The sequence below is a fragment of the Ptiloglossa arizonensis genome, chromosome 2 (genome assembly GCF_051014685.1).
Source record: "Ptiloglossa arizonensis isolate GNS036 chromosome 2, iyPtiAriz1_principal, whole genome shotgun sequence".
NCBI classification, from domain to species: Eukaryota; Metazoa; Arthropoda; class Insecta; order Hymenoptera; family Colletidae; genus Ptiloglossa; species Ptiloglossa arizonensis.
The window spans coordinates 3,581,508-3,605,070 of record NC_135049.1 but is presented as its reverse complement, the minus strand read 5'-3'; the positions used below and the strand labels follow the sequence as shown (position 1 = coordinate 3,605,070).

The window sequence follows — 23,563 nt, the reverse complement described above, 5'->3', positions numbered from 1 at the left end:
TCTTGCGCATCACGTGGTTCTGAAGTTGTTTTGATTCGATTGGAGGTAACTTTACGAGAAATTTATAATAGTTTCCTTCGAAACAGCAAAACGGAGCACACTGATGGATGCTGATAAGAAATGAAAGGAACTCATTCTAATCGTCTCGTTACCTTTATTCAACAACCTCATTACTCTATGATTTAATAATTTTATTTGGTAGTTTTACTATTTATAATTTATTTGATGATTATTTATTGATCTCTGTTACGATTAGATCGGATTTCTGTCTTAAAACAAATTCAAAGTGTTTGAAGAAAATTCATAGAAATTTAAAGATAAACTATCGTAAGTACATTTATTCGTCAGCAATGAATTTGATGTCAATTATTCAGTTCTTACTGAAAGAAGGCTCTACATTTTTTGAAACATCATAAATATAGTTTTTTTTTAATTTTCCCAAAAAGTTACTTTCGCAATATTTCCTCAATTTAATTTAAAGCACTGAAAAATAATATTAAGGCAGTTGCATATTGCATATGGTTAACTGACGGTATTGCTGGATAACCATGTACAAAATATTTTTTTATTATATTTAAAAATTGTTCAGTTTCAAAATTTTCGAACGTAAAATAAATTTTATTTAGGATTCGGACGTGTGCCAATCAAATCGTCTCAATTGTCACCTTGGGCACGCGTGCCCTACATTCACCACCCCTGTCTTAAGAAATCACAATGTTTTATAATTCAAGTTATGCTTGATAAACCAGGGAAAACCGTGTACCGATTAAATCAACTATTGCGTGTTTAAAAACAACAATACTTTCTCATAGACATGGTACCATACATGTTATGTATGAATAAGTGACGACGATGAAGGTTCCAAGAATAAAAATGATAATGGTGGCTGAAATTAAAAGAAATAAAAAGGAAAAGGAGATAACAAAAAATACGCTGAGAGGAGAAAGAAAGTAAGTTTAGATTACTGTGAATGTAAGATAGCAATGGTTATACTACGAATAAGATTGAAGAGATTGCAAGTATATTATTCAAAATGATTGGTGGAGATCACCTAGTGGAATTAGATGATCAATACTTTCAAAGTTGCTTATACTGTAAAAATCAATTTAAGAAAAATCTTCAAGCGTTCTTTCACAAAATCTCTATCTATCTCATTTACTCCGATACAGTTTGTTCAATTTGAAAAATCAGTTACAATAATAAGAATCGATTCGTTGGTAATTAAAGTAAGTAAGTAGCAACGCAGCAAAATTGATTTGTGTACATATAGACATTATGATAGGTAGATATTTCGATTACATGATTTATGAGTCTCTTGTATAAAAAGCGTGGAAAGAAAAATTTAAATATGTAGACATTATACAAGAATCGATCGACAAGTCCATCGTTTAATGTTCTTCAAATCTATTTAATTCCTTATGTTTTATGAATATTGAATTTTATGATCATAAATAATCGTGTTTACTTACATAAAAACAAGATGAGTACAGTCCTAAGTACACGTATATCTCGTGTTTAAAAATAAAAATCATAAAAATTTTGATGCCTCATTAAATTTTAAACATACATTATGTTTACATTATAAAATAAAATTTCGTCCCAGAATTAGTGGAAAATATAATCACCATTAAAAGTAAGTAGTTATCCATACAGAATTTCTATACGTTATCTATTATTTGAATAAACAACTGCCCATTTTTGAGAAATGATGATGTCTTCTTAATAGCTGTCTTTTAAGTGTCAAAATATAGCTGCAGTTGACGAATCTAACGTTTTTGTAAGATTTTTACATGATTTATACGTGTCTGTTTCGACGATAGTCTTTATAGATCATATTTGGTGGTTACCCGGAACTTGATCATAGAAATTGCCATCAGAAAATTTTGAGAATCAAAAATTAATTATTCCCTCTATACGTATAAGTATCTATTCGCTGTATTCTGGCTAAACATGAAATATGAAACTCATAAAGTTTGCATTGCCTTAAGTGTATCTCGTCTACGTTCATTTTAAGAAATTAAAAACTCGATGATTTGCTTTCCGTGCCAGTGAAAAACTAAAGAACAAAAAATCTATATCAAAGATCAAATAATTCGTCCAAATAAAGCATTCGTAATGGTGACGTTAATTTGTTTATGTTTAAATGCGAAGTCTTGGAGTTATATATCGTCGAATTATTTCAAATATTTTGGTAATTAATTCATGAGAATTTTTCCTTCAATTTCATCCGAAGGTCATCGTGTAGTAGGTCATTGAATTCGTCTCGACATCGCCTACAATACTGTGAAGTTCACCCTGTATAATTATCCTTCGGAATTTTTGTATTAAATAGTTTGTAAAGCTTTTAGTTTGCATATAAAAAATGTTAAATTTATTTTTCCGCTTATTGGTGTAAAATTGCAAGACAACAAAATTGCACCGAAGGTAGGAAGTTATGCAAATATTCCACATTCGATTTTGTGCTGATACGTTTAAAATATTGTTGCATTATCTGGTGCTGAGGCCTATTATACGGTTCTTTTGTCAAATTAAGTGTTGACAAATGTCTATCAATCAAAAAGATTGCATTTCAATAAGTATCATAAAACTACTTTAATAGGATTGATGAGATTCTTTATAGATGATAGATGATTCCTTATAGTACACATTCACTTGTGACTAATGCTCCAAAGTTTCTGTCGAGAGTAATTCTCACGCTTGTTAGAGTTGTGCATTAATCGACTAATTTTATCAACTAATTATTCAATTAAGCGTTGCGATTAAAAATTTAGACCTCAGCAGTAATTGCGATTAATGTTAGTCGATTACCGAAATTAATTGCTGACGATGGTTAACGATCGAGTGAACTGTTAATTGCCTGTGACTATCGTTAATTAAATTAATAATTAATCTTCAGTAGTGTTGAATACAAAAAATCGAAAATTTTCTATTTATAAATTTAAAAGATGCTAACTACGAAAGAACATATTCCCGGTGATCTATTTTGTAATTAGAAAACGTAAGAAAGGTATAAAATTTGTTCTAGTGCCATATCGAGTCACGTATCACTCGAGCATTTTAAATCTAATTAGCGAATCTGGAATATTTGTGAGTCATGTGTACGTATTACATGTGCCCGTGAGAAAGCTAAAAGATCGCAAACTCTTTCGTCACAATGGAGGAATCTGTTCCGATTCTACACCACCGAACATCAAGAGTGATGGACCATCCATTTTAATCGTAGTTATCAATCGTTACTTTGATTAAAATTTGTCCAGCCACTGACGTCTGAATTCACTTGCGTTGATTTTCGCGAGTTTCACTCTGGAGCGTAGATGGCGGGACTGTATGCGTGAATATAGGAGATTACTCGCATGACTGTGTCCTGTGTCCTAAAGAACGTCAGTGCAGTAGCGACAGTAACACGAGCGAACGAGCGACGGCGTGCGACGAAAAAGACAGCGATACACGGTTGACCGGAGGTGCTGAGGTGACAGGAATCGGCTGACAATTAGCGGTTTATGACAGTACGTTTCGCTCGCTGTTTTATGGCTTATGCTGGCCTTGACGGTCATAATTTTATCAACATTTTAATTTTACGTGCACATAATTGATCACGTGGCTGGTTTAAGTATTTAGAAACTATTCCTAAGCGTTTTTTATATAACGATTTGAGCGAATACGCTTAACAGGTAAAAGCTTGACAAAAATCATTATAAATAGAGAGTGAAACCTTTGACTCCAACGTACGATTTATTGCGTGACTAAGGTCGAGCAAATGAAAGTTGAAGGGAACTCTTTCACCTCTTCCTGCCCCGGCCGGCAGTTCGGATGCTCAGAGTTCAGCAGCACTCAATGAAAGTAGTGACGGCATCGATGGCATCGCAACAAATCTTTGTTTTTATAATCATTCGTTTGGTGAAACGAACATCAAACACTAAATCGATTAATACGTTTTGGGCTTCACATCGATAGTAAAGAAAAGTATCAAAATAATTTTTACGAAAGTAATCATTGAAACAAAATATTATATATGGTTTGTTATAATTCATTTGAAGTACTTATTACTTGCTATATTTGTTAATGTGGTTAATTTTTTTAAATAACGATGTGAATAAAATGTTATTATTACATATTATTCATATAGGTAGATAGTTAAGTAAATAGTATACAAAATTAATTAATAATGATAATTATCGTGATGATAATGATGATGATGATGATGATGATGATGATGATGATGATGATGATGATGATGATAATGATAATAATAGTAATAATAATAATATATTTCATAATAATAAAATGAAAATTTCATATCGACCAGATTTAATAATAATCGATATCGTTAAAAAAATGTCGAATAAAATTCGCAATAAAATTGTTCGGGACTCGCACTTGGAATTTCTTTTTCTAATCGATTCTTTCATTTGCCCGATCTTACAAGGAGAATGCAAGGCCTTGGGGGTCACCAATTTAGTTCAAATGTAGGTGGACTCATCGGTAAAGCTGATTCAGCAACCTACTGACTTAACCCTTAGACGATCATGCAATATTTTTCTACATAAAGTACGCAGTGGAATCTATAGCGGACCCCAACTGATGAGTTATTAACGAAATAGTGAAGCCTGGGGTCCCTGGCGGACCCCGCACGGTCGTCTAAGGGTTAATAGCCATTATGCACTCCTAGATAGGAATTATGCCTAGGTGACTAATAGCTGTTCTATAAAGGAGTCATTTGCTTGAACCTTTGGGTGCTGTGAACGTTTATACGTGTTCAGTCGATCAGTCTAGTATCTTGCGTTATATATGTGATCATAGAATTTCAACACACATACTGAACCTCAAAGTGTTAACTCGAAAAGTGTTAATAATCTCGTGAAAATAAGTTCAAGGGGGGATACCACTTCAAAGACTCAGGAAGACTGATTATTGGAATGTTCGTCCGACGAAATCAGATTTCTAATAAAGGTATTTCATTCGTAATAAAGTGCACGCTTTTTTAAAGAAAAGTCTCAATACTCAGTATACAGTCTCGTATCATCGTGTATTTAAGTACACGTGAAATAAAGCACTATGTCCTTGTACGATTGTAATATGTAATATCTAATTCTAAATATATTAATGACAACTGTATATTTGAACATGATTATTAGTCAATAATCATGTTTAATTTTATTATCCTTTACAATCGTTTCTGTTTTTAAGAATAAAAATGCTTGAAGTGATTTAATTCCTCTGTTGAATATTTATGTAAGATGTCTTCATTCCTTAGTAAATGTACAACGCAGGAAAGTTTTTATGCAAACAGTGACAGATTCATGTCGTGCGCTTCGCTCATTAAACGCAGTTTCAAAAACCTTGCGTATGCTAATACGTAGACAAACATTTTCCCTCAATTTTCCATGAAACTGCGCACGAAGGTGTAATTTAAAAGACATATATCTCACGAACTCAATTTTTTATTATGATCTAATGGAAAATATGTATAATGCTGTAATTTATCAGTGGTATGTTTAAAGTGGAAATTGAGAGGAAAATGCAAGAGTATAACAAAAATCTGTATATTCACGAATGATCGAAATCGTTGATTTCAATGGTGGAAAATTCAAAAATTCGAAATGAACACTTCAGTGTTTTCATTATCATCATTTAATGTCTTGGAGTATAAAAATATTTAATTGTATTATTTATATCGATTTTTCTTGGTGTTAAAGTAGTCTACGGTTTTAACGTACAGAGTAGATAGTTTGAAACCAACGCCACTATACAGTTTATTACTTTCATTTTAATTGTTTACTTTACAAATACTGTTGGAAATGTCCTCCTTGTTGCTGCACACATAACTGTACTCGACGAATTAATGATAACTCAACGGATTGCAATGTACAGTGAGTCACAGCCAAAATCGTACATCACATATACGAATACGTTTCGTCTCGTGAAAAAGTTCAGGAAAGATATGGGGGAAAAAATATCATGAATCTATATTGTAAATGTATCTATATTTATTATGTAGTAGTATCAAAAGGAACAAAGTTGTCTAAATATAAAAAGAACAAAGTTACTATGATTCAGTCTGGAAAACGTCTCACAGCTAAAATCGTACAGTATACAGTGCTGGACAAAAGTATTGGCACAGCATCATTGTTCTGATACAAGTGCTTATAACTATGAAACAAATTGATAAAAAGGAGAAATTTTTTAATACATTTATTTATTTATTATTCTAGATTATTATTTAACAGAAACAGTAATATAAATAAAGTGATATGCGAAATAATAACAAAAACATATTTATTGAGCGTTTTAAGCGTGGACAAAAGTATTGGCACAAATGATTGAAAGTACTTAGAAATTAAAAATTAATATTTGGTTGGCCCTCCATTCCTCATGATAACTTCCTTCAATCGTTTTGGCATTGAAGTTACCAATTTTTTTGTAAAATCCGGCTCTATATTGTTCCATTCTTGTAAAATAATAGCTTTTAATTGGTTTTTGTTTGTTATATTATATTTTCTAATTCTTTTTTCTAATTCATTCCAAACATGTTCGATGGGATTCATGTCTGGACTCTGGGGTGGGGTATTTAACGTGTGTGCGGTATTGTAAACGATCCATTGTCGTACAATATAGGCAGTATGTTTTGGATCATGGTCTTGTTGAAAATAAAAATCACGCGGGAGATTTAATTTATTAGCACTTTTAAATAAGTTTTCCTTTAATATATTTAAATATACATATTTGTCCATAATCTCATCTATGAATACTAATTCGCCAACCCCAGACGCTGCAATGGAACCCCATACCATGACTCCACCTCCTCCATGTTTCACAGTGGCTTGTAAATGTTGTGGATCCATTTCCGTATTTGGCTTTCTCCAAACTAATACTCTGCCATCTGATTTAAATATATTAAATTTACTTTCATCTGAAAATAATACGTTATTCCAGAATGTGGGATCCTTTTTTATAAATTCTTTTGCAAATTCTTTTCTCATCTTCCGATTCTTCTTGGATATGTATGGTTTCCTTCTTGCGACACACGCAGAATATCCCGCATCTTTTAACACTCTCAGTATAGTTTTCGAACTTACTTCTTTTTGATTTTCTTCATTTAACTTTGCTCTAAGTTGCGATGAGTTTAATTTACAATTTATTTTCACTTCCTTTACAATTTTCCGTTTTTCTCTAACTGTTAACTTTGAGGGACGTCCACTTCGATTCCTACTTTTGAAATCTGATTGATTCTCAAATCGTTTTACGACACTTCTAATAGTGAATCGACTTCTATTAACACTTTTTGCTATTTCACTATAAGATTTTCGCATTTTGTGCAAATTTAATATTATTTTTCTCTCTTCACTTGTAGTTTCTTTCCCTCTTCTTGACATTGTTGCTTGTTATATTTCCTATGTTGCTAATCGACTGAACTTAAGGATGACTGTTAGAAAAAATGACTATCAGGGAATCCCCTACCTATACCATCAAGTGACAATCGGATTTTTTTCCGAGAGATACAACTACACTAAATTTTGTATAATGTGCCAATACTTTTGTCCACGCTTAAAACGCTCAATAAATATGTTTTTGTTATTATTTCGCATATCACTTTATTTATATTACTGTTTCTGTTAAATAATAATCTAGAATAATAAATAAATAAATGTATTAAAAAATTTCTCCTTTTTATCAATTTGTTTCATAGTTATAAGCACTTGTATCAGAACAATGATGCTGTGCCAATACTTTCGTCCAGCACTGTATATATTTTGTAATATTCCCCAAGGGGAATCCCTGAAAACAAATGAAAATTATGGAACAAATGAAAGATTACATTGAGAAAAAAAAAGAGAAAGATAGTAATAATGAAGCAGACAACGATAGAAGAGCGACAAATAGTTATAAGAAATTTTCATATGTGATGTACGATTTTGGCTGTGACTCACTGTATTATCGTTTCTTAATTTTTCAAACACTTGATTTCCAACAATATTTGTAAAGCAAAGAGCTAAAATAAAAGTAATAAATTTCAAATTCAATTTTCTGGAAAACGGAGCCTCGGATGGAAAAGTTGTATATTATATTTTGTAATTATTTTTTAATGTAGAATTTTTCACCCACTCTGTATATCGCAGAAGAGACACAATTCTCAAGTGGTCGTTGTTTGGTTCCTTTTAGCCAAAGGTGAGAGTGAGATGGAACAAGAACGAGTCAGAGGTACCGAAAACAAGTGAGAAAAGAGACAAATGAATTATATTGCACGCAGAGAACCGAGTATCGGGCATCCAAAAGATAGAACGAGACATAGTATCCATGCTTCGTCTGTCTCGCACTATTCTTCATTCGCTTTTAGCCTCTCCGATCCGCTCCTGTTCTATTTCACTTTTGTTTTCATAGAGCAAGATTGAAACATACGATTTCCGTTGAATATGTATAATGTCACCACACGTTAGTAAATATGACAGAAAGTTTTTTGTGCGAACAAGTGATAGCATTATGAACGTGATACGTTTATTGAACGCATTTCCAGATATTTTTATTTTTGCATTTCTTATCGATTTTCCATGAAACTGTGTAGCATAATATTCAGGTATTCAAAATTTATTCTTACTATTCGAATATTAAATTATTTGAATAGTAAGAATCGAATAGTTTCAACTAATTCGAGGAGGAAAATATGTCTAATTCAGGGCAAAAGAAGACTTTTTTTTTCTTAAATACTAAGTTTGTGGTATAAATATTAATATCTTGCCTCTTTGGATGGATCATAGTTATGTTTCACCGACGTATACGAGATGAAGCACAGATTATTCGACAACTTTTTTAGTTCTGTAAAAAACTGAGGACTGTAGAAATAATTGGATTGACTAAGAATCATATGCAGAATATTATAATAATTGCCTAACAAAGTGGTTTTAAGTAATGTGGATTTCAATCATTATTATAGTTTTTTAAAGTTATTATAAATTTAAATGTATTAGCTTGTCTTGTAAATACAGCTTTTTTTCGTTCACTGGAACAATGTAATCGATAATATTATTACAGATAATGTAAATTCAATAGGAAAAAATTCGTAACAGTTTTTGCGAGTTGTTCTTAATTCTATTATAATTTAAGTACATAAGACGTAAATAAATTTAGTTAATTTCGATAGCTGCTGATTTTTGAATTTTAACCCATTCATTGACGAAATCGAACGGAAACGAATTTTGTTTCGTTAACACTTCGTTGAGTTACAAATTTATTTTCGATATAGCAATGAAAACCCACGAGTAACGCTCGTGAAGGTAGTTCTTATCATTTTTACTATCGAACCTAATTACGCAGGCAGTAATAAATTTAAAATTTCATAAAAAAGTGTTTTTCAGCTCCACTTCACCTTTCCTTGAACTTTCATGAATAATATTGTTATTTAAATTAAATAATTTCATATTTATATTTGATAAATACTAAAGCAATATACATATTCTTGGTTTTTTTTTCCTTTTTGTAAGGAGGAAAAGTAAAAAATGTGTTATAAATAGAAAACAATGTTTATAAAATTGTAAAAAAGAATTAGACAAATCTAAATTTAATAAGATCGATGGTAACGCTTTTCGGTATTTATGTGAGGACTGTCAGGTGTGATAGGGGTTATAAGCGTAACGATTTATTATACGATGAGTCGACCACCTGTCGTTCGTCGTTTCTCTCACATACATAACACTGACTACTTGTCGTTTGATAAATTTTATAGAAAAATAATATACTTGATCGACTGAAGAAATATATCGAAATACAAATGTTATGCTTCACCACTTGTATTTCGAAACTGAAATGACCCCAAATGTTTTATGATAGTGCAGTACAACAACGTTGTATGACAGCTTGTACAACAACCTCGCATACTTTACAATTATTCTCCAAACAGTCATATCCAACAATACTTGCGTGCCTTATCGTACGATAAATCTGTCTGGAAAGTAGTCTCAGGTTGGAATTCACGTTTAGTCTGTTCTTGTATTCAGACCGTAATAAATCTAACGAAAAATAGGCATATTTGCACAAGTGTGTGATGCAAAACTGTGTACAAAATTTCAAGGTCTTTCTAGGGAAAGTATTGTTTTATCCTATATTATATATGATTTTGTTTTTCATCCAAAATAACATTTTAACCTTCTCATTGTTGAATTAATCAATAGTAGAAAAAGCTCCAGTTTTTAATTAATTTCACAATATTTATAAGTATGTAAAAAAATTTAATGAACCAATAGAAAAGCATAATTATAATATAATATATAGCGAAATCAACATACTGTGGGCCATCGAAGGCTTTCTTCTCCTAATAATTAATTTGTAGTCTTATGGATGTTGTAAATTAAGTCTTACAAACATATACAACGAATGTAATATCGTGGATCATCCTTGGCATACGTGATCTGCATGAAAAAGTAAACGAAATTGACGCACTCAGCGTATTATTCGTAAAGAATTATTATTCTTGAATAATATTTTGTTCTATTCCAATTAGGTTCTATTCTACTTTAATTTTACGGTTACTTTTATCATGACACGCACTTCCGCTGACAATACTTTGGTTTTTGCCATATTTATTGCCATTTTTCCAAAAAAGACAAAATAAATTACAGATACGCATACATTACAATATTTTTTGCTAAAGAAACCGTTTATTTCACTTTCATATATGTATTTGATGTTTTTTTTAAATTTATTGCAAATATTTTTGAAATGTTTTACAAATAACGAATGTACCAGGTAAATCACCAAAAGCTACCATCTTAATTACTTGTATACTGTTTTTTATATGAACAAATATTTCAAACAAAAGTTATATGACGCAAAGGAAGATACATAATGTATAATTAGTTTTTTGTTGCTTTGCTTTTTTGTCGGTCTATGAAAATTACCTTCAATTTTTTAATCGTAATGTGTAAAATTTGACCTTACAATTGAAAAAAATGTTAAATGTTGAGTAAAAAGTTATGATTGTATATGGGATCAAAAACTACAATAATAATTACAGAAATCTTATTCGTTCTCCGCATTTGACGTCACTTGATTACTTTTTTAGAGAGCATTTAAAAAACAAAGTCTGTCGCAAAATTACACTAATTAATGTAAATTTCCCAACAAAAATTTATGCAGACGGAAGAGTATTGATCGCATAAATATAAAATATTCAATTTTGACATTTGTTCACAAATAGAATGTGTACATAGGTTATCCACGACTAGAAAATTAAAAATATACTATTTTATCCTTAAAAACTGTTGCTATTTTGACACATGTTGAAAATACTTGGCGGGCAAATATGTACTTGTAAGTGGTAGCCATGTCTGTTACATTCCCAAGGATATTTTTGAATAAATAAGAAATACCAAACCGCTAAATAAAAAGAAGAATTCATTAATACGGTAGAAACCTGTTGCCAAACACTACCGTTCGAATAAAATTCCACATTCATGAATGTCAGGATGTATCTAAACGAGTTTTGACTGGGTTTATTTCGTCTCGTAACTTGTACTACCATAATGTTACTATCAATGAAAAAAGAAACCGCAAAAAAAAGTACACAGTACATTGTAAAAATTTCAATACAAGAAAAGGGACAGTTTATTAGTACAGAAATTGTAATCTTGTAATATTTGTTGTGAATTGCTGTAAATTTCAGTATTTAATAATCAATTAATTCAGTTAGAAATGAAATAGTCAACCTCTAGTGCTTTTCTCGGGTCTCCTTCGACTTATCACGACCTCATAATATATTCTCCTTCTATAATTACAACTATTATTATAGATGCGACCGAATGCTCCTCTATTTTCTTAGTTTTTATATTCAAAAACCTTAAGTGTATAGTCGAAAGTTTAATGTTTTAAATAGTGATAATGTTACAAAATTTTTGATAATGTCTTAAAGTATAGTTCTTGTATTATAAGGGAAATATGGAGAATTGGTAGAAAGAGATTCTAAGATGACTGGAGCAGAAGAATGAGACTCTAAGAACGTTTAAATCCCTCTTTTGGATGGGTGTACTTTAGAATATATGGTAATTGATGAAACAAAGAGAATAGGTGGAGGTGAGATTACGAAAAGATGTCAGAAATGAGATAAGAGTGAGAATGAGCGGAATGGTATTTGAAAAGAAAGAAGGAAGACTTGAATTTTACATGTTTGAGGGAATGGCTCATCGCGAGGTATTGGTTATACAACTGTACGAATGGGGATACGTATTAGATTGCATAAGAATAAGAATGTGAAGTATGTAAATCGGGTAACAGAGACTTAGGAGCATTAAATATATATATTATATATATATATATATATATATATATATATATATATATATATATAAGAACGCGTGCAACAAATTATTCAGATGTATTACGAAAAATTGCGAGTTATAACGTTAACGATTCGGGAACTTCGTAATCGTTTCCCTCGAAATCATGTGATCTGTAAAAAAAAAAAGTTGTGGCAACCATTTGGAAGATATCTTGTTATATATATTAGGAGAAGGGGTGGGTAAAAAGATATACTGGGGACATTTGGGGAGGGGGATAATTGAATGAATGACACAGGGGGGATGAGAAAAGATGTGTGGAAAACGGGGATAATAAGTGGAGAGGGAGTAGTGGTCAGAGGGGATAAGTTTGAGAGAGAAAATGAAAACGATGAGAGTGGGGGTGGACGAGGGCACAGAGAGAAGGAGATCAGGATGGAGAAAGAGGGTGAGTCGAAGCTAGAGGAGGAGAGGGAAGTGTAGACAGACATCTTGCGAGTGTGCGGCATAAGACAAGCTGTCTGGCGAGGCGGTTAATGTTAAGGTCAAGCGGCGGTGGGTTGCGTGCAAAAGACTTAGATTTAAGAGCGTGCACCAGAATCACAGAGTGGGTTATAAAGCGAGAGAAGAACGAGCGGCAAAAGATGAACAATCAGCGTACACGTGTACGCGTATGCAGAAGGGGGGAGGGGGATGTTGGATTTTTGCGATAAATAGTGTTCTTTTATTTTTCGATGATAAATATCGTATTAGATTTTTATTTTTGGGGATAATAATTTACAATCGGTAGTTTATGAAATAGCCATTAATAGTTCAAAAGACCTTCGAGCACAAATACTTTAGAAATATTCAAAACATTTTTCTATATATAGAGGTGTGCCAATCATCACCGGTCGATTTACTTTTTGAATAAAACTCAAACGGTTTAAGTAATCTTGATATTTTCTTTATTTAAAAGTACAAACTTGAGAGTTAATAATAGAACAAGATATCTTCCAAATGGTTGCCACAACTTTTTTTTTTACAGATCACATGATTTCGAGGGAAACGATTACGAAGTTCCCGAATCGTTAACGTTATAGCTCGCGATTTTTCGTAATACATCTGAATAATTTGTTGCACGCGTTCTTTCACCGTGTACTTTTCCATAATTAATTTCCTATCTGTCTAGATAGCGCGAAATTCAAATCGACCGGCGATGATTGGGACATCTTGTATTTGAATATTTGAAGACTTTGGTGATTTAAATATTCAACGAATATTATTCAAATATTTTGTGTACTAATCGAGTATTTAGATATTTGTCACATTTAAAAGTCTTCGAATATTATTTTCGATCATTTTGTTTTTGACGTTTTGTAAATAGTAGCGAAAATAAAATACAACGTGGAAATTTTAAGCGTTGTATAATTAACAAAGTTTTAAAACTAGATTACACTTACACCCCGGTATTAAATTGTAAGGCAAGGACATATTTTTATCGTGCATTTATTGTAAATCATAGATAAAACAATAACAATGGTTAAAGTATTGCTTATTGACGACGAAATGAATATTAATTGCAAAATAATCCTACAACCTGTTGATGTTGCATTATTCAAACCCATTGAAAAATTAATTAAAAGCCTTCAAGTAGTGCATTAAAGTCAACAGTCGCAACCTTAACAATTGCAAACGGAATGCAAATGTAAGTACCTTCGGTTATCGCTCCTAATAATAGTCAGTGTTTACGTACAGGTATGAATGCATAATTCAATCTGCTGCGTGAATGTTTAGAAAAGTTGAAATACCTTCTAATGCAAATCTCGAGAATAAATTCTAGGGAACGATATGGTTATTATGATAGTTGTTCAATTTGTTTTTGTACACCGTATAAGGAGAAGAAAAAACACACAACAAATGAAATAACGAAATGAAGAATAATTGTCCTACCGGTAACTAACAACTGCTCATCGTTTATTAATTGCATCGAAGCAAAAAAGTACAAGCAGTTTGAATATGTTCTTCAAAAAGAATAAAGAATTAGCCATTTCTTAATACTTTTCTGTTTTTATAAAAGGGCTAATCACTGTTCAGTGGTCAATAATTGTACTGTTTACCCCCCTGTAAAATAATTTATTTATAAATTGTCCATACAAATAAATCCACTAAATTTTACTTCGACAAAATGTTAAGTTTACCTATGTATCCAATATTTTGGACAACACACTATTAATATTAAAACAAAAACTTTGATTCCAACATAACAGTGCCTCTGCTCATTACGCCGCATTAGTTTGAAATTGGCTGAACGATAATTTTCGTAATAAGTAGATTACATGGCTGCCAAAATCCTTAGATCTTAGTTAATGTTTTTTTTTTCCTGTGGGGTTATCTAAAGCAGATAGTTTCCTAGGCACCAGTTGAAAATGTCGACAACTATCACGCAAGAATCATAGTCGCACGTGGAAGAATAAATTAAAAAATATTAAAAGAAAATGTCAAAAGATCATTTTTAAAAAGATTAAAAACGTCTATTCTTAATGATGGTGGACGTGTTAAGAAATAAAATGATGATAAATAAAGATTAAAATCTATCATTTATGTCATTTAGAACAATTCATAATTATTAATATTGGGTAGAGTACATACTAAATAATAATAATTTGACATCCTTTCCATACTACAATAGAAACATATGGTCAAAAATTGAATTAATCTGGTACGAGCAAGTAGCACAATCACTCAGGCTTCTTCAGCCTGACCGACAATTCACGATTCATGCTGATCTAACTCTTTTATGATATCATCTACTCGGTCGTTGAATTTGTCTGAACAAACGCTATCATATTATGAATAAAAGAAATACATAGTGTTGTTTTTCGATCACAGACGAGTGTGCAAAATTGTTGGTCCCCGTACGAGCCCCTAAATAATTGTTGTACTTGTGCGGTGCATTGATGTATATTTAAGTATATTATAAATTACAGTGTTATTAGTATTAGACGTGGTATTGGTGATTAGTTTCGCTTTTCACTAAAGGTAGTTCGACCGCGTATAAGACAGCTTATCGTCTTGATGCCCTCAGCACGTGTCTTTATCGTCTTTGTCGCTTACGTCTTTCCAACTGTCCCGTCTTGTTACGTCTTTTTACTCATACTGTTACGTACTCTGGACATACTGCCCGCGACATGCTTTGGACATACTGTGGACATACTGTTTCCCAAACGTTCCTCTCGCAGTCTATATAGCCACGCACATTCATTCTCTTTCACTCTAATCCTCAGTCCCTCTTACTTCAGACATACGGTCACGTTCGGCCATCCTAATCGTTCGTCTTTTCCAAACACTTTTCACATTCTCCGAACCACATGTATTCCCTTTCGTTCTCATGCATTTTCACGCTCGATCGTCTTGCAAGACCCCCTGTAAAGGGATACTTGTACCTTCTACGAAACCTAGCGAACAGATCGGCGCCAAGTGTTTACCCTAACGCAGGTCTGTTCGCCCGCGCTATCTCTTCTAAATCTGCGCTCGAAGCAGGCCCAAGCGGACATGGAAAATTCGACACCACAATAGTTTTGTTTCAAAAAAATAACTTGAACCCAAAATCTTCTCTATCGGTCTACCTACACAAAAACTATTTATACCACATAATGTGTTTCTTCGAGTCAAATAACTTTTGTACAAACGGTACAACGATAAAAATAACATATACACTAATAACGGAAATGAAAAAAATAATATAAAAGAACGATTTTCGTATGTTATATTTCCCTTCTAAATTACAATAGTTTTCTCGCAGATTTAAACTGCTTGGAGTGAAACTTATTTTTCTAATTCTGACTCGATGACGACATTTTTATGTTTGTAACCATAGCTTTTATAATACTCTCCAATTTATTAATTATTTCGTGTCTTATTTCTGTAGTTAGACTTGCAAGGTTCTATTTTGGGGCTAGTTTAGAAGTGAACTCATATATTGATAGTTTTATGTTGAATTTTGATGATCGGAATTGATTTAATCGTTATTGATAAATATTTCGGTACGAGGAGGCATAGGTACTCTACAAGGACATGCTATGTTTAGATAATAGAACGTTCGTATAGCGATATTCCTATGGTAGAATACGAATTAAATTATTTGGATAACAGGAATTCAGATAAAGAAATAAATAACGTTTCGGTTTACATTTTATAAACAATATTGATCATGTACTTTTCATCATCTTTCCAAAATTTTATACTATAAAGTTTCAATGCGACAAATTTCTTTTTAATTAATCGAGGCTATGTACCTTTGGTGTTAGTCAATCTCAGACTCAACAATTTCGTCACATCGGTAAATTGCATAATACACTTTCACCTATGAAGTGATCAATGTTTGGCTCTTCTAATAGGTCGAATTCATTTTATCTAACTGTGACCATCGTGTCGTAATGATTTCAGGTTGAGAACATTTTCCATGTATATGCTTAGTGATTCTTTATTTTCTCTTCGCTCGTGTTATTAATTATTCCTACCATCAAGACGTCGCAAAAACTCAGTTTTATAAATCTGTACACCTGTTATACATTGTCGAGATTATCCCGATAAAAATGAGTCCGAAGATGATCTTATTCGAAAGTGCACGTATTTGCTCAATTCAGAAATGTTTCATTTAACGCATAACTAAAAATAATCCGAATAAAATTATGCCTAAACTCGTTTCCACAGGAAGAATTGATCGTTTTGTCAATGTTGAACACTTAATAATTGAAGATAAATACAGCCAATGCGGACATTAAATTATTTCATAATTTGATACATAATTTCGTCAAAAGGAAATGTGAAAAGGTGGAAAGCAGCTTAAAAAGAAAGTATGACCAAAAAGTACGCGTTCGGATCGTAAACTAACCTTATCAGACATCTACTCCCTACTACACCAAAGCTTCTTAAACTATGGGTCTTCGCGATCTTCCTTCCCAGAAGATCCCTTTACAATTATTTGAAATCGCAGAAAATTAAAAAAACAAAATATGTTCTCTTCCTATTTTGAAATATCGGAATATCTGGTAATTGTGCATAAAAAGATACACCTCACCGATTTGTACGAAATTTAAATATAGTATATTGTCGAGATAAAGATTTTGAACAACTTTTTTCTCTGTACATATGATATAACCGCCGCTCGATCTTAATTTCGGAGATTTTCACAAAAAATTGCCATCACTACTACGATTACTATATACGTACACGGGTTCATGAGTGTAGTGTGTGCGTAAATGTAGAACCGCCACTTATCTACAGTTTCTATGAACACGTCGCGGCTGCTGGGAACTAAGGCGTATAACGGGTGAACTTAAAAACTTGGACTCGTTCACAACAGAACAATCGAACAGATGTTCAATTGGAGTGAAATCTAGAGACTTGGGAGGTATTGCTATCACATGGGGAACATTGTAGATAAGTCATTGTTGTACTAAATACGATTTGTATTTAGAATCATTATCTTGATATAACTTATTCAAAATTCTAAATTTAAACTAAAGAAAAAAAGATTTGTTTTTATTTACTCCTATACAGTTTTGAAGATTAAGAAATGTACTTTAATTATGTGTAAACATATCCCGAAGAAACTATGTGTAAATAGTAACAAAATTGAATCGAATAAATTTCGTTCTTGTTTACGAACACTTTTGTGGGTAACGTATACACAAGGTACAATGTTTATCATTTTACAAGGTACAATGTTTGTCATTTTACAAGGTACAATATTTTCTTTACAAGGACTCGTCGATTTCTTTTGTTTCCCAGAAGCGACGCGGAGAGGGAAGGAATCGCGTGAGGGTCTCTACCCGTGAACATTGTACATAGATACACACACACCGTGCTTGCTATAGCAGCTCAATGAGATTAACCCTTTGGGGCGCGTCTGTCTCACGCAACAGACTGTCGTCTAGTCAGACTTGTAGTCAATGCCATATACAGAGTGTCCCATAACACCCGTCTAAAACAGTATGCAAAATGATGAATATGTTACCAACACAAAACAATTCACCTATAAAAATTTTCAGCTATTGCAAAATTGAAAGTTACTTAATTTCAAATTTCTTTTTTTATCTATTTTCTATTACAAGAGAGAATTTGTTAACTGGTGTTTATTGTAAGGATAAAAGAGCATGATTTTATTCCATTATCTCAAATGCTCACTTTTTTTTTCAAAGCTCGTGTACGTACACGTGCACTCGGATTAAAAAATAGCACACGCGTGCGTGCTATCTTTAATTTCTCATGTTATAATTGTGATAATATAAAAGTTGTGAATTGTATGTAGATTATGTAAAGATAACTTGGATCAACGAAAGGTCAGTCGGTCCTCTCAAAAGAAATGTTAACGTATGAATGGGCACAGATAAAATGATAGCACACAGAAACTATAGATATATATTTCATATAATATAAACTGTAAGTATATAAATATGAACAAAATAAATTTGTACTTGTTTCTAAGAGTGAGTAGAACCGCCTCCGTTTTCTACAACTTCTATCGTTCGTTTAGGTAACGAATTTTGGTTTACGATAAATTGTTTCATTTTACGAACATCATTGAAAGCACGCGGAACTACTTGCTTGGACTGGCAAAAGGACTAGCAAATAACCAAATCATTTGAAATAAACAGACCATGACGTTATATAATTCCCGGTTTAAAGTTTTTAGAAGAAAGAAACGTTAGTAACAGCGTGAACACCCGATATATCTAACAAAAGAATTACACGACACACTGCTCGAATAGGCCTCAAGGAAGTCACTATATATGTTGCACATACTATATCGAATTGTTTACAGAAGCTATGCATAAACAATGAAAAACATAGGTACTATTCCGTTTTGTTTTGCGCGATACAAGCCTACATTATTGTAAAAACCAACACTTATGTTTACGTTTGACAAAAACACGATAAAAACGTACGTGTTGAACATGTTCAGCATGTTCGCACGTTTTCCCAGCTTTTATTTGCCTCCAAAGACAAAAAAAATTAATTTACGCGGCAATTGCGGTATATTTCCATAAAAGTTTACTTTTTTTTTCTCTTATTTGTTATTAATTTTATTGAAAGTTTACCTAGATTAAAAAAGTTTTCAAATGTAATTTACAACAATTTTTGTCAAGATAAATTTTTGCTATTAAAGCAAAGGCGATAGCACACAACTATGTTTTAATGTTTTCTACAACGAGCTCTTCTACAAATAAATTTGCATTGTTACATAATTTATATCCCAAGATGGACAAGTGCTATTGAAAACGTATAAAATTTTATCTCGATCCCACTGACTGACACGGCAAAAAACAAATATAATTGAATGTTACTTAGACACTGTATAGCATTTATCCTCGTGTCCATGACAACGGTGATAAAAACTGTACGTGTAACAAGTTCAAGTTTCAAGCAAAAATTCCACAGTTGGAAAATTAATCGCATTAGTATTTATTACTTCTGTAAAAAATATCGAAGTATATATTTTAAAATTTTTCACAATAATGAGCGAAGTAAAAAGTTTTGAGCGTTTTTCATTAGATGGTTTTAGTGAGCCATATCTCACGATGTATACGTTGCATCTTGTCATTCTATACTGCGACTTAAAGGCGACATAACGCTTTAAAAAAAGCGTAACTTTAAAAAGTTCTCAGACAGTTTTGTGTTTAGTGAATCCAGTTGTGTGGATGACCTCCAGTTCGTTCCAAAATGGAGGTAAAAAAAGAGAGAATTCGATACATTATTTAATACTACTACGTCCAAGGTGAAAAAGCAGAACAGGCGGCCAAAAAAATTTGTACTGTTTATGAACCCAATACAGTATCGAATACAACAGCAAAGCGGTGGTTCCAACGCTTCCGTTCTGGTGATATGGATGTCGAAGATGAGACACGCTCTGGTAGGCCAATCGTCGAAAATGATAAAATTATGAAAATCGTCGAGTCAGACCGGCATGCGAGCGCTTGTTCCATTGCCCAGGAACTGAAGATTAGCCAGAAAACCGTTTAAAATCATTTGCATAAGGCCAGTCTCAAGAAGGAGCTCGATGTATGGGCGTCACACGAATTGACGCAAAAGAACCTTTTGGAGCGAATTGATGCCTGCGATTCTTTTCCGAAGCGTAACGAAATTGATCCATATTTGAAGCGGATGGTGACTGGGGATGATAAATGGGTCACATACGAGAACAACAGGCGAAAAAGATCGTGGTCCAAGCGCGATGAACCGGCCCAAAAGATCGCCAAGCTCGGATTAACGACCAAGAAGGTTTTATTGTGTGTTTCGTGGGATTGGAAGGGAATCCTCCACTATGAGCTGCTCCCATCGGGCCAATCACTCAATTCGGACCTATACTGTCAACAACTGACCAGATTGAAGCAGCCGATCGACGAGAAGCGTCCAAAATTGGCCAATAGGAAGGGTGTTGTGTTCCATGAAGACAACGCCAGGGCCTCACACATCTTTAATGACGCGCTAGAAGCTCCGAGAGCTTGGATGGGAGGTTATATCGCACTCGCCGAATAGCCCAGACTTGGCACCAAGCGATTATCATTTTTTTAAGCACTTGCAAAATTTTTTTGATGGTAAAAAATTGGCCTCAAGAGAGGCTTGTGAAAACGTGCTGGTCAAGTTTTTTACCAATAGGGACGAGGACTTCTTTAATCCCGGAATTGTGAAATTGCCTTCAAAATGGACAAAACTTAACGAACAAAACATATTCGATCTAAATTCAAAAATTCTAACTTTGTTAATCTCATCGCCGAAATAAAGAGAAAAACGCTCAGAACTTTTTACTACATCTATTATATAAGGGCCAATAGAATTTATTTAAAAATTACTTTGTATCTCCAACAGTTTTTGCGATAGTGTCTGAAGACTGAAATTTCGATCAATAGTTTCCTTCTTTAAATTTGAATTACCGTAGTCAAAAGATGAACGTGTTCCTTAATTTTATTCCCTTTACAAATCTGCAGTTTCATAAAAATAAAAGGGGTAATTGTGGAACACTTTGTGAATGTGACGTGTAAGTAGTGCCAGGTCCGTACCTTGTACCCTTATCTTCTTCAAAATTGTCATATTGCTGAACTTTATTTTTGAGGGCTGTACCCTTTTGGGGTGTTAAATGGTTTCTGCTTCAACAACTGGTCGTATTATTCGTCTCTTAGAGTGATACAATTTTTCAATTACGTCTCTCATCGTTTTTACTCCCATCACTGTTAAAATTAATGGAATCGTAGTAAATTTTTCGTTAAATATTCATCATTTTGCATATGTATACCGAAACATCTCGGTAAGTTGTCTCGAGACAGGTCTTAATAAACAGGTTTGCTCGTCAACTTAGTGATCTTCTTTTCGAACCTTGACCTATCCATTTGTTCAATGTACTCCCCGCACCCTCCTTGCGTAATACTGTAATAGTCTTTACCATGTGACATTACTAATATAAAATAAGCTTGAAACGTTTTACTGCAGTTGTTTCCGAGCAACGTTATTTTTACAAAGTTTTATAAAATCCTTCCGGAGCATATTTGAACAAACTCGTTCAAATAATTAATTACGTTTAAGATAGAATCTGGTAGGTAAGCTTTATCGATGGTTCAACTAACAGATTTGAAACAAACCACAGTAATTTTGCTCTTTGTACCAAAGATATTACTTATTAAGTAATGGATTGATTATAAGAGCATAACAATTTTTTAACTATCTTTTTAGTGTAAAATAGCTCGTCTCTGTGATAGAGCCTGACCTATAGATAACATTGGTCTAAACATCAACGTGTAACCAGGCATGATTGAATTGTACAGTGTTAGACGTTCTTTTTTATGCCTTCCAGGCATAATTGAACAGCAAAAGATTAAGATCGAGTGATTAGAGTAGCCCTAAATGTGATCTGTAATATCTCGTCGTCGTGCTTTCATTTTAAATATTCATCATAGAGCTTCGAAGAATATTTCGAATGGTCTTCTTCTAGACAAAAATTCTGCTCAATTAGTTGTTCGTCTGATGGTTGCCGTCTCTTCGAGTATTTGTCTACATCTTTTCTCTTTCAGTATTCCCAAACAATTTCAGTCCCACAATGCTTACTTGTGAACACAGTACATTAATGCAGTATTCCTTTGTCACAACGTCAACCTTTGAACATTCGTCAATTTGCACCAACCAACTAAAATTTCGACTTTTTACTCCATAAAACATTTTTTCATGTTTCCAAAGTTCAAGTCTGATGTTTTTCAACCCGTTGTAGCAGCTTCTTTTTATTCTCCGCTCACGGATAATAGAGTCTTCCGGATAGCATTCGTATTTGCCTGAATTTCCGATGCTGTTAGACGTCAATCACACTTGGACGTGGCTTTTATTCTCAGATCCTCTGCTTGGTTCGTTACTTTAGATCTTCCTGAGCATCTGACTCGAAACAGAACCACTTTCTTCGTATCTCTACATACAGATATGCGCAACGCAATGACTTCGATTTTTATTTTTTGATCTATGAAGTATCGTAATTAAGAAAAATTTTGAAAAATTTTTTGATAACGTTTTTGGCTATTAATACATTGATTGTGAACGTTTCAGGTATAGAGTCATCACTGATAGAAGAGTCTTTTTTTCTAACATAATAGGATAACTAAAATTGAAAACATGGAATATTTCATGATCCGCAAATAACTATTGAAACTAAAAACACAGATAATTCTGTGATTCGCAGATAACTACTAACATTGAAAACACGGAATATTCTGTAATTCACGAATAATAAATTCTCATTTCAAAATCTGATTAGATTTTGAGAAACATCGGTTCATAATATATATTCGTTATTTGGACGAATTATGAGATCTGTTTTCAGAATTCCTTATAATATTTCGGATGCAACGTAACAACATGAAAAACATTTAATGCCTAATGCATTACCATACACATTTTGCTTTTTGTATTGTTTTCGGAAAACATATTTGATTGACATTAAAAAAAATTGATCTTTCAGTTATCAATTTTATAGCATACCATGAATAGCGTATCATATCCTCAAAAGTCGGTGCATTGTAAAAAATAAATAAGAAACAGAATAAAAATATAATATCATCTTCGATACGAATCTACGTACGTCTTTGTAAATAATGAGCAATGACGAGCAAGAAAAAATTTAAAAAAAATTGACGATTCCACAGGTGCGCGACCTCTCTGTTAGATTATTTTATTATCTCTTCAGTTTTTATTTGAAAAGATTCATGTATTCAAATTACTTTTTTGTTTGTAATAAGAAATTGAATAAGAAAAAACTTGTGTCGATATTTCTACATGGT

At 32.7% G+C, this 23,563-nt stretch overlaps 2 protein-coding genes across 5 annotated transcripts in view; both read left to right on the top strand.

Moving 5' to 3' along the window:
• The window catches only part of LOC143154937 (very long chain fatty acid elongase 6-like), a 40,971-nt gene that overhangs the window by 11,194 nt on the left and 6,214 nt on the right, over positions 1 to 23,563 (top strand). Inside the window, exon 2 of one of the 4 annotated variants that reach the window (XM_076327053.1) lies at positions 813 to 950. The exons of 2 other annotated variants lie outside the window; for them this stretch is intronic. The gene's annotated coding sequence lies outside the window, so the exon portion shown is untranslated. Of the gene's footprint in view, positions 1 to 812; positions 951 to 3,357; positions 3,507 to 23,563 lie in introns of those variants that run through there. One more of the 4 variants, XM_076327052.1, reaches the window with a different exon arrangement.
• On the top strand, positions 20,133 to 23,563 carry LOC143143189 (histone-lysine N-methyltransferase SETMAR-like). Its single transcript, XM_076304197.1, is given in 1 exon segment — positions 20,133 to 23,563. A coding segment is annotated over 1 exon segment (654 nt). The 3' UTR covers positions 20,787 to 23,563.